The sequence below is a fragment of the Camelus dromedarius genome, chromosome 10 (genome assembly GCF_036321535.1).
Source record: "Camelus dromedarius isolate mCamDro1 chromosome 10, mCamDro1.pat, whole genome shotgun sequence".
Classification (NCBI taxonomy): Eukaryota; Metazoa; Chordata; class Mammalia; order Artiodactyla; family Camelidae; genus Camelus; species Camelus dromedarius.
In genome coordinates this window covers 2,002,319-2,014,650 of record NC_087445.1, presented here as the reverse complement: position 1 = coordinate 2,014,650, position 12,332 = coordinate 2,002,319, and the positions used below count along the sequence as shown (strand labels likewise).

General features: G+C 37.8%; 1 protein-coding gene across 6 annotated transcripts in view; it reads right to left on the bottom strand.

Annotated features, from left to right (window-relative positions):
- The window catches only part of CDC14B (cell division cycle 14B), a 96,688-nt gene that overhangs the window by 40,244 nt on the left and 44,112 nt on the right, over window positions 1-12,332 (bottom strand). For all 6 annotated transcript variants that reach the window (XM_031447215.2, XM_064490099.1, XM_064490095.1 and 3 more), the window contains exon 5: window positions 1,122-1,198. In XM_031447215.2, the coding sequence (XP_031303075.2) occupies window positions 1,122-1,198 (77 nt within the window). The remainder of the gene's footprint in view (window positions 1-1,121; window positions 1,199-12,332) is intronic.

The following is a 12,332-nucleotide window of genomic DNA, read 5'->3' as shown; positions in this document are numbered from 1 at the left end:
AATACTGAACTCTGCAGACTGTCCTCACAAAAAAAATCTCTATAAATGCAGTCTATCTATGGACGGTCCTATGGAGTTATTTAAGAAGGATATTCTGCCTAAGGTTAGAGAGACCCATCCCAAAACTTGTCCACAATTAAGTCAGGTTCATAACCTTACCCTTTAAAGGCAAGGCCATACCTTCAAAATCAGGCATTCAAGGAATATGCAACAATCCTAAAACTATTAACGAATTTGCAGGTGAAAGAATAATACAGTATTTGAAATTATTAATACAGCATGCAATGAGTAAAATCATTTCACACATTTATTATACATTAAGCACCATACAAGTATTTAAATTATACCGCTAAGTCAAGTACTTTGATAAATAGGTAGAGAAACTTTTAGAACTTCCTTTGACTTAAAGGGGGGAAAAAACCACAAGTGTTTTCAAAATATCTTCAACACAATCACCTGGTCACTGTGAGATGAGGATGTCATGCATTTATATAAAGACATTATTTATTTACTGCCTCTATGACACAGCTATTTGTTTTTTCAAGTAGTGGTACTCAATATATTATTATTAATATATCTTATGCACTATTTCTGCTGGCTGTGTCCCTAGGAACGGGAACATCATTTTTGCTCCGGAAGTAATTCGTGATTACTGGGAAAACTTACTTCTTAACTCCTCAGGACCAAAACTCTTCAGAGCACTAAGCTGAGTACTGTCATTCCAGGATTCTCAACCGATTTTACAAAGCAGTTTCCATCAGTGGGAGTGGTTCTCACCACTCATATAGGACCAACTCACCACTAGCACCAGCACCACGGAGATCTGGCAACGCCTGGAGACGTTTCTGGTTTTCATAAATTAAATTGGGGGCGGGGCGGTGAGGGTGTTACTGACATCCAGTGGGCAGAGGCCAGTGATGCTGTTAAACATCTGCAGTACACAGGACAACCCCTCTGCAACAGAATGTCAACAGCATCACTGCTGGGTAGCCTAATACGGTGGTATTTGTACCCACCGCAAAATGACTATTTATCAGTTCTTCTTTCCAGAAACATCTAAACCAAGATACATCCAGCAAGGGCCTGATTAAACGAATCTGCCGTAACATTCTTATATTTACCTGAAAGGAATATAGGCTGTATCTCCAAACATTAATATTCTATACGCTTCTTCTGGAGTTTTCCCCAAATATATAACCTACATTTGAAGAGAGAAGAAAAAGGCAATTTACTTCAAAATGAAGACAGTACCGCCACTGCAAAGCTCTGTACAATTTCGAGCCAATCAACTGAACCTGTTTCCCCAGCCTTCCCAAGGACCCTGTCAGCCACCCGCTGTCCTCAGTGAATTCCCTGTCTGTCTAACTCTGCTGCCACAGCTGGTTTCTGTTGCTTGCAGCAAGAGCCCTGACCAGTAACTTTTTACAACAATCTTCCGTGGTAAGAAGTGGAACATTTTAGGAAGAGATTTGCTCAATCAAGATGGCACACTGAGCACGCGCTTTCAAGCTCACCTCCTTTCCAAAACTCCGCTGAAATGACAGGAAAGAGGTGTGTGGGAGATGGCAGTAGGGGATGGACTGAGACTGGGACTGGGATGAGGATGAGAGGACCATGCAAGCAGAACGAAGATTTTGATGAACTCCATCCATTTCGTTTTAACAACTGATAATGTTGTACAAGTTTCCTATAAAACTGCATTTGTTTCCTGTTGTCACTTGCTGCTTTTATCTTCAGAACTATGTCATGCTTCAATTTCCAGCTGGTAGACTACTTCAAGCAGATTCATTAGCATTTGGGGGCCATAGTTGGAATTCTTTGCATTTCCAAAGTATCTTGTGTTCTGCCTTGACATTTACGGACTTGTATATACAATTTCAGGTCGGCAGTCCTTTGCTCTCACCAGTTTATAAATGTTGTTCTGCTGTCTTCTCATGCCCAGGAATGCAGAAATATTTTACCAGTCTCATTCTCTCCCCTTCCTCCTCCTCACAGGTAATTCGTTCTAGAAACCTGGAGTTTGAGAACGTCCACTGTCATCCCTCTAAATAAGTCATCCCCCCGCCGCAATTAGGTTTGCGGGACTTTCTGACCCGCATTCCAAATTCCAGCAAGGCATTTTCCACCCATAGATGGAGGTGGAAGAGTCCACTCATATTATTACCAAAATTAGGATTCAATTCTAAAGCTTACTTTGAGGTAGAATACATTTTAAATATTGACTAGTAAAAAGGAATCACTAAAAAATTTAATTACAAACTTTTAATCTCCATCACTTAACTTTATACATACGAGCTGTTTCTTCAACCAAGTTGCGAACATTCTGAAGTGGGGACCCACGTCTTACATTTCATTGTAACTCCTGGTTCATATATTATAGACAGACTCTGACGGAATGTTTAATTCACTGAACTTAAACCTATTTATAATAGTTAGGAAACTTTAAGATAATTGATGAAAGGTTGATATAAATGTAAAGATACAATTGGATTAAGAAAAATTATGGGGAGGGTATAGCTCAAGTGGTAGAGCACATGCTTAGCACGCATGAGGTCCTGGGCTCCATCCCCACTACCTCCAACAAAAAACTAACTAAATAAATAAACCTAATTACCTCCTCCCTACAAAAAAAAAAAAAAAATATATATATATATATATATATATATATATATAGAAATCAAAGACCCAGCAAGAGTCTCTGAAACTCAGAAGGACATATCCGAATAAGACAAGTTGTCGCAGTTGACCCAGCTTCCGCAGGCATTTTACCAATTTTCTGTTTTAAGACTCATAAATGGAAAATTTTCCCAGTGTTTACCCTGTTTCTGAAAATATCATCCCATTTACTCTAAGAATAATACAAAACTATAATCAATTATACAGAATCCTCTACCACTGATTTACCTAGAGCAGCATTCAAACCCACATCCACAAAGAACAATCAATTCCAAGAACAAAGAAATGGCTTTGTTATCTAGTATCAAACAAATTTTCAAGTGCAATATTACTGATTCATATAAGATTGTAGTTTATCATGAATTAATTAATCAAGATCATCTATAATCACACTCAACATATTATATTTGTCTATATATTATTTAATCTACACTTAGATCTTTTAAGCATCAACCTATCAAATGACTTTCTACTGTATTACTACTAATTTGGGAAAAGATTGTAACAGTTCTCTTAATAAAAACAAGTCTTTTAAATTAAACCTCCTCCCTTTTTTCTCTAAATTTACCCACTCTCCTCTAGTCTCCAACCTGCTTCTTTTCTTTTCTAAGACTTGCTGAATAACATTAGTAAAGCCTTTTCTTTTTTCCATTCTATTTTAGGACCTTCTAGCAGACCCCTTCCAAAAAATACTCCTATTACCAAAAGTAATAATAATAATAAAAAAATAAAAAATAAATTTTAAAAAATACTTTGAGGCCAATGAGGGTGAAATTATGGTTTGATTCATTTATGTATGTATGTGTATATATACATAATTTAAATAAATTAATTAAATGAAATCCAGAAATCTCTTTCAGAGTTCCCCTAAATTTCTCATAGGACCTTCTCTCAAATTATATAAATTTTTCCTTAAGCACCAGGTGGAAGATAATTTTCCGACTCAAGACTGAGGTTGCAACAAGTTTATACTGTACAGCACAGGGAACTATATTCAGTATCTTGCAGTAACTTGTAGTTAAAAAGATTATGAAAAGGAATATATGTATGACTGAAGCACTGTGCTGTACACCAGAAATTGACACAAGTTGTAAACTGACAAAGACACAAAAACAAACAAAAAGACTGCAGTTCTTTGGTTTACCTTTAATTACTAAAATTGCAATGTTATTATTCCCTTCTAACATTCAAAACAAAAATAGTCTAATACATTAAATAATTGTGGGTTTGCCTCGGAATACAAGTTCAGTTCAAAGAACACAAGAACAAAGTAACATTTTTTCCTATGGAAAATCAAAATCTAAATTCCTAGTGATGAACTTCTTTTTCTTTTAAACTGAAGTATAGTCAGTTTACAATGTTGCGTCAATTTCTGGTGGCCGGCATAAAGTTTCAGTCATATGTATACATACATATATTTGTTTCTGTATTCTTTTTCATTGTTGGTATGTAGACATACAGCTGTATGATATATATTACATAGCTATATAGATTATAGGTGATGAACTTTTAAAAAATGTAATTCTTAAATTCAGTTGGGGAATGCCTGTAGATAGAGATTTTAGGCACAATGAGATAAGCTGGAGGAAATTTACAGATTCAGAATAAGTTTATTTACATAACACTACAGTCTGCATATTTGTGTCCCGTCCAAAATTCTTATGCTGAAATCCTAACCCCCAAAAGGTGATGTCGTGGCAGATGGGGCCTCTGGGAGGTAGTCAGCCATAAGGGCAGAGCCTCATGAATGGATTTACTGTCGTATAGAAGAGGCTCCTGAGAGATCAGCAGGTCCTCCCGCCACGTGAGAGCACTCACCAGGCCATGCTGTCACCCTGTTCCTGGGCCCCAAGCCTCCAGAACTACAAGAAATAAACTTCTATTGTTTCTAAGACTCCCAACTCCCAGTCTCTGGTATTTTGTTATAGCAGCCCAAATTGCTAAAAGACACATAATCAGTGAAAAAAATGTTTGCTAATAATTTAGAATTTTTAATTTTACACCCAGTCACCTTCCCTAGTCAAAAGCCCTTCCCCAATAAAATTATGACAAATTTGTTCATTGAGAAGAACCATTGAAATGGCTCCTGTATTAACCAAATTCTCAAATTAGTAAACTCTAAATCAATGCAATATATGATGCTTCACTGTGTTCCTGGCAATCTGGAAGGTATGTGCTTCTCAGATTCTTCTGGTACAGTTTCATGAGAAGATAGATAGATAGATAGATAGATAGATAGATAGATAGATAGATAGATAGATAGATAGATAATAGATAGATAGATAGATAGATAGATAATAGATAGATATAGTAATGGCCACTCTAACCCCACACTGCTGTCTAAACATATAAAACAACAAAAGAGATATTAAACAGCTGTGGCAGCCAGCTTCCAGGACAGCCCCAAGGATGCTCGTCTCCTGGTATTTCCACCCTCAATGAATAGGTCGCCCTGGTGTAAACAACAGGATGCTGACTGCAGTCATGGCAGAGTGTGACTTCTAAGGCTTGATCATAAAGACATTGTGGCCTTCACCTTGCTGTCTCTAGGAACCCTCACTCCAAGTGAACCAAGCTGTCATTTTGTGAGGACACTCGGGCAGCCCAGGAAGCGAGGAACAGCAGCCAGTGCTAACTTTCCAGGCGTGTAAACGGGCCATCTCAGCAGTGGGCCCTCCAGCCCCAGTGAAGCCTCCAGATGACGGCGGCCCAGGCGGATCCAGAAGCAGACCCACCCACGTGAGCCACTTCCAAACACCTTCCCCACAGAAGCTGTCTGAGACAGCGTTAGGTGTGGTTTTAAGTCACTAAGTGATGGGGGGTTCTGCAAGGCGGCAGTGGATATAACACAGCAAACAGTAATTGATCATCTCAGTTTGTAGATAGTAGATAAATTTTTAAAAAATGTGACAAGTGCACAGATGGAAAGGTAAGGAAGCCCCACGGCTTAGGGAGCATCAGTAAGGAGAACTTGCTTTTGTCTCTCTCCCGGGTAAGGAATCTCTTTGCAGGAGCAAAGGGCAATCTCACAGGAAAAATGAAATACTGGGGCAGTAAATACTTGAGAAGTCACAATACAGGTTTTTTTGGTTTTGTCTTCTATGGGGTTTGGGGGTTTTGTTTTGCTTTGTTCTGTTGAACAGTACTGCAGCCATTTCTGGGACTCTCACCATTCCCATTAAAAAATGACCATCTGCCTAACCCAGCCCCTGGGAAAACTTCTGATCCTCGATTACTGCTCTGTGTTTCCAAACCTGGGCGAGGCTTGCTGAGTGATGAACTAGGGAACTGAAACGGGTCACAACTTGATCGTGTATAGTTTCAATTCCGACAAGTCAGGTCTCAAGCAATAAACCCCAGTTATTCAGACACGTGCTTCTCATTCTTATCCTTATGCAGAACGTTTTGAAGTTTAATCTGGGTACTTATAGAAGCCTTTGGTATAGTTTTAAAAACCAAAACATTACACAAGTCACCATAGATGAGAGTTAAGAATAACAAAGGGTATTTAAATTCCAACAACAAATGTGGCAACCGAATAAACCAGTAGACTATTTTCAAATACTCTTCATGGAGAAATGTCACAATGTTTCTGGTATTTAAATATTTTTACATCGGCCAGATGACACAGTCATCCCTATGCCAAGAACCTGACTGATCTTTTTTTTTTTTTTTAAATCACTTTCTCCAGATTAACAACAGAATGTTCATGAATCAATGCAGGTTGGAAACAGGCTTAAAGATCCAACTGCTGAATAAAAAAGATGAACAGGGGAAAGAGTACATGTAATAAACAATTTTATATGGTAAGTAAAGAAGATAAAATCCTTGTCACAGCTTCTACATAAATACTAGTAAGGAAAAAAATAAATCCTGAATCACTTAAAAAAAAAAAACCCTATGGCCTTATAGTTCAATAGTTAGAACTTCTCAAATTACTTTTATTTATGTGTCCAGCAGGTTGGTATAATGATGCTCGATTTAGACACAAGGAAACTGGAAGTCTGGAATAGCAAACACATCTCTACCAAGGCCAGACAGCTAATAAATGTGAAGGACTTGATTTGGGGTACAAATGCACATGGATATACGATGTGAGTGGCAGAAATGTTTTGTAAGACAAAGGAAAAAAAAATCTTGATTTCTTCTTTTTTTTAGAATAAAAGCTCCTAATTTTTAAACACTGGCAAAAACAAAAACTGCTATTTATAACTACTCCGTGAGTTACATAAAGCTGGCAGGCTACGACTTTCCAACCTCTGGTGTTAACTGCTCACCTAAGATCACACTGCTTGCTCCCGATGGGAGAGGTCCTGCTGCTAGCCTTATTCATAGATAAGAAACCATGCCATGTAAAGCAAGTCTGAAATAAGAATGGGACGGAGAATTGCAGACAGCTGAACGGCTCTGTAGTCAAAGATCACACATGGCCAGAGGGGCCACTTTGCTTTATTCTTTCCCAAGGTTAATTAACAGCAGCTAGCAAGTCTCTTAGCAAGTCTCACCGGCAGCTGAAATGTCAGTTAGGCCCAGCAAGGTGAAAAGGGAAGTAAAGTCGTGATGAATGATGATGGCAACAGCCAGGTGCCCCCACCATGGGGCCTTTTCGGACAGCAGGGGCCCACGCTGCCCCCTTTCTGCAGCTCTGCTGCGCCGCAAGCTTCTTGGTACCTGGTTGCTATTTACATCTGCCCGGTTGCTGTTTGCCCTGCCTGTCACAGATGCCCAGGAAGGGTGCTGGCCCAGGGCTGGGTGTTTACAAAGACTGGCCATCCCACCTGGTTCTGTCTTCCTGTCTCTGATGTTCTGTCTAGTCTGCTGTTTGCTGAACTGGGTTCTTACCCACAGTTTCCAGATTCTCCCCCTCTCCTCCCATTGTCTTAAATTCTCGTCCGATCCCCTCACCCTGCAGCCACCTTAACCCAGCATTGACTCCTCGGAGTCCAAATGGTCAAATCATTAAGAAAAAGTGAAACACAGGTTCAAAACAGCGTCGTTGAATAGCAAAGTAAGACCCTGAGCTCTTACCATAACTGTTGAAGCAATCTCAAATTCAGTGCAATTTAGGATTCTCCTCACAGATTGAATATATTCCTAGAATTTAATTAGTATCATAATTTTCAATATAAACGTTTACAAGGTAAACCATTCCAAAGGCTATACAAATTGCTTAAAATGAAAAAATAATATTATAGAGTAATGCATTCTGAACAGGGAGTCTGTATGTTACCGCAATTAACTCTGTCTAGTCTATTACACATCAGAGGAAAGCTAATTTGCAAATTATGTACCAGCAGTTTGCTTGTGTCATTTATTTTATACTCAGAATGCTTTAACCACAGAAAAATGTTAGAAACAATGGTTAATTTCCCAGGCAAGCCCTCAAAAGTCCTTTTAACCCATGGAAGAGCAAAATACTGTATATCTGCAGGAGAATATAAATGCTGGGGCAGTAAGATGTAAGGAACCAAAGTTGATTACTGTTCAGACAGAATGGTAACAATTTTCTTAATATAAGTAGATTTAAGGTGTAATAATGGCAGACAAAATCAAGAAAGAGAAAGACATTCTGTAAATGCTTAATTTGTACCAGATACTCTACCAAGTTGAAATTAAAAGCTAATCTGAACCTAAATCCCTAAACTTCATCCATCATACAATGGTCTCTTTCAAATAACTGTTTAGCCACTAGAAATTAACGTTTGCACCTACTAGTGTAATAACACATCACCATTATAAAGTATACACATAAGAAATTAAAAGGAACAAGATAAAGTGACAGTTATTTCTAATATGAATTATACATTGTAATTGTGCTTAAAAAACCCTTCGCTCACTAAAATATTAATACATTTAATAGTTAATGGGATTGATATGCTTCATTTTTTTAAAAATCTTGATTTAGAAGTCTAGCTGTAAGTTCAGCCATTTCAATTCTTGATTTTTAACAGGTGCTATAACTTAAAAAGATACATTACCATAATATGTAAATGCAAATGCAGGAATGATTACACTCATTTTTTTTTATCCCATCCAGCAATGATGTACATTTGGTTAGTGAATTTCCAACTTCCTAAATGCTAATCAGATGTTAAAAACTTGGGAAACTGCTGCACTTTTTAAAAATGTTTATTAGCAAATGAGTTAAAAAAAACCCACTGAAACATTATTTAGATGATTTCAAAGCAGGTTATAAAATTTTGTTTTGTGGCTATCAATATAATACTTTACTTTGAAAACCAATTAAAGGGAAACAGACATTCATTCTGCCTTCTCAGTAGGAAAACTGGTTTCAGGGTAACCAAAGAGCCCCCGCTGAACGAGGGACAGCTCAACCCCCATAAGAGTAAGCCAGCTAATAAATTACGGGGGAGTGACATAATTAGAAAGATGTTATACTGAAAGCGTAATAAAATTACTGATTCGGGCAAGTATGATCAATTGTTTAAAACACTAAGATGCACGACTGAAGGGGAACTGATTATACAAACAGTTTCAAAATAATACCACACAGAATGCTTAATTCATAAGGAGAACACAGTACATTGAAGGGACGTGACAGCTGGCACCTAATAACCATTAACGGTCATTTAGGTATTATATGCCTTCTGATGTGACGCAACACATATTACTAATGCACAAGGTTATAGATACAACTTCCAACTCACAAGAAATACAAAGAATGGAGAGACGAGTGAAAAATACAATAAAGAAGAAACCAGAGAAATTCAACAGGTGGAACTTTCTACAATAACAGGTCTGGTCTCTTCATAAATCAGTGTTCACAAAAAAGGACCATGTGCGAGAGAGTCTAAGAACACGACAACCCCATGCAAGGAATGGTCCTGGATTAGACACTGGTTTGGAAATTTTGCGTCAGTTGAGAAATATGATTATAATCTGGGTATAAAGATGATAAAACAAGCATAAAATGAAAGAAGAGATCACTGACTAAAAAAAAAAAAATCGGGTGATAAACCCTGTACTGGTTCATATATCCTGCTTCTATAAATATAAAAAGTACTTTTTAGAAGAAATCTTTCTAAATTTCTCAAGGGTATAAATATCAGTTTTGTACATGACCTTTTATTTAAATGACAAAATGACAGAACAGACTTTCAAACTTTTATTTTCAAAATACTCTCTCAATCGTGAATGTGTTTTGAAAGGCACTTACTTTTCCACTTAGAACTTCACCATTACTTGAAATGACAGGTCAAGGAGCATCACCCCAAAGTCTGGCTAGCAAAGAGACACTGACTTATCTCAACAGGATAGCAAACTTAGTCCTTTCGTAAAATGATACAGTTCACTTATCTTTTTGGAAAAAAAAAAAAAAACTCTGTTATCTTTTATGTTCTTTAACCCTTTTACAGTGAGTGGTACAGAAAGATGTTTAGTTTCATCCTGATTGGTTACCCAAGAATCTACCATTTCAAAACAACTAGCAAATTCATTTACCAGACCACATAAACTGTAAGGCATGGAAATACGTTGAAAACAAATGAACAGTTAAACTGTTCTCACTTCTGATACCACAGATGGCGCCTGACCGCCCGACAAAAGAATTAAATAAGCATGGGCATGTCAATCCTATTTTAAGCATTTGAGTATTTGAAGCATTTGTAAAGCCTAACCTCTTCTGTTTTAAAAATAAATAGGATTACTAACACTTGATTCTCACACCCTCTCACGCCCCCTTTTAGGTCCTTTTGAGCCCACAAGCATACAATTCCTTTCCCAGGTCCAGAATTTAAAGGGACAGATAAAGAGAGTCAGTCCATTTGGAACACTTCCTTCCTGATAGTTCTTTCTCCAGAGTTTTTGTTTGTGATTTAGCATCACTACACCACCCTCTAAGTCAGTCACCAAAAAGCCTTATTATCGCCAGAACTCCTCAAACAACTCCAGAAAAAGGTTATCAGGCTTGAAGATCAATTTTTAGGGAGTTTTCACTCATCTCTACAAATCTTTAACCAGAGGATTCAACAGACTTCAACCAGATCAAACCCTTACTTACTTCTATTTTGATGTTTAATCTTGGGGGATAGCCTTATTATATCTTGACATTCCTTTGCTACTATTAATAAATCTCCGTTTCTTAGAAGTTTTTCTGCTCCTGCGTTAGCCGGCCAGTCATGGCTACAAAGATATTCGTTACAGCCAAAAGATGTAATCCTCCTGCCAAGCTGGCTTCTAACTGAACAGAGGAATGAACTCTAGTCCTAATTGCTTCCCTGGCACTTTCCTAACCAATCAAATCAGTGCTAACCTGGGAGTGTAAAATCCTGGAAGGATTTCTAAATCTAAAATACATTAACTATAGAAAAATAAACGTCTGCATGCCAAAATACAACCATAAACAAAGTCAAAAGGCCAGCACCAAACTGGGAATGGATATGCTAACAAATTTTCAATCAATATGCCAAGGAGTTACTGCTTTTTCACTAGCTATAAAAAACAACAGCAAAAGGGACACTATGAACTCATTTACAAAACAGAAACAGACTTGCAAACATAGTAAACAACCTTACAGTTACCGGGGAAAGGGGGTGGGAGGGGATAAATTTGGGAGTTTGAGATTTACAAATGTTAGTCACTATATAAAAAATAGATTTTAAAAAAAGTTTCTTCTGTATACAGCACAGGGAACTATGTTCAATACCTTGTAACAACCTTTAATGGAAAAAAAAAAGGAAAACGAATGTATGTATGTATATGCATGACTGGGACATTGTGCTGCACACCAGAAACTGACACACTGTAACTGTACTTCAATTGAAAAAAAAAACAAACAGCAATAAGATTTAAAAAGAGAGATCTCTTATTTAGAAAATTATCAAGTGTTTTGTTTCTAAGACAACCCCTGGCTCCCACCATGCCCACAGCCATCCTCTAAGGGGTTCTTGCACACTGAAGTCACCCTATCTGGCTCCTCAAGACCCCACCATCTTAGGGACATCCCATCTGACCAGAGACAAATGACTGAGCCCAAAGCAGCCCAGGCAGAGCTCTGTGTGTTCTGCTCAGGAGCATGTAGTTGGAACTGCTCCAGCCATCCAGACTTTCCCTTGGGCAGTGTAAAGACTTTCACTGTTACACCAAGGGCCATTTCTCCAGGGTTCCCTTTAATATTTTATGAACACCAGGATTCTGGCTGCATCCGTTTTCCTGCAAAGCTGTCATGATTTACACTAATCCTCAGGGTTCCCCTCCCTAGTAACTGGCCAAGGAACGGGACCAAATGCCCCAATTAAAACAGCCACCTCCCCATACTCTTTTCCTTGGGACCCTGCATAGGCTCTTTCCACCCCTGCTCAGGATTTTTGCTGCTAAGCACAATAAATACGAGACATGACAAAAACAAAAAACAAAAACAAAAACAAAAAACAAAAAACAAACATAAATACTCTATCTGGGTAAGCTTAAGAATTCAAATATTAAGAGACCTAATCTACAACCTCTTTTTCATACATTCAGAGATGATAATAAAACTTAGTTATCTCAGGAACATTTTTCTCAATTACTTTTGTGAGCACAAATACAAAACAAACCCCCCATAGGCCTTAATCATTGTTGTTAACCATACACCTTAAACACAGAAAAGGAAACTATTCAATTTTGAGGTTTCAACTAGTTACTAGTTGAACTTCAGT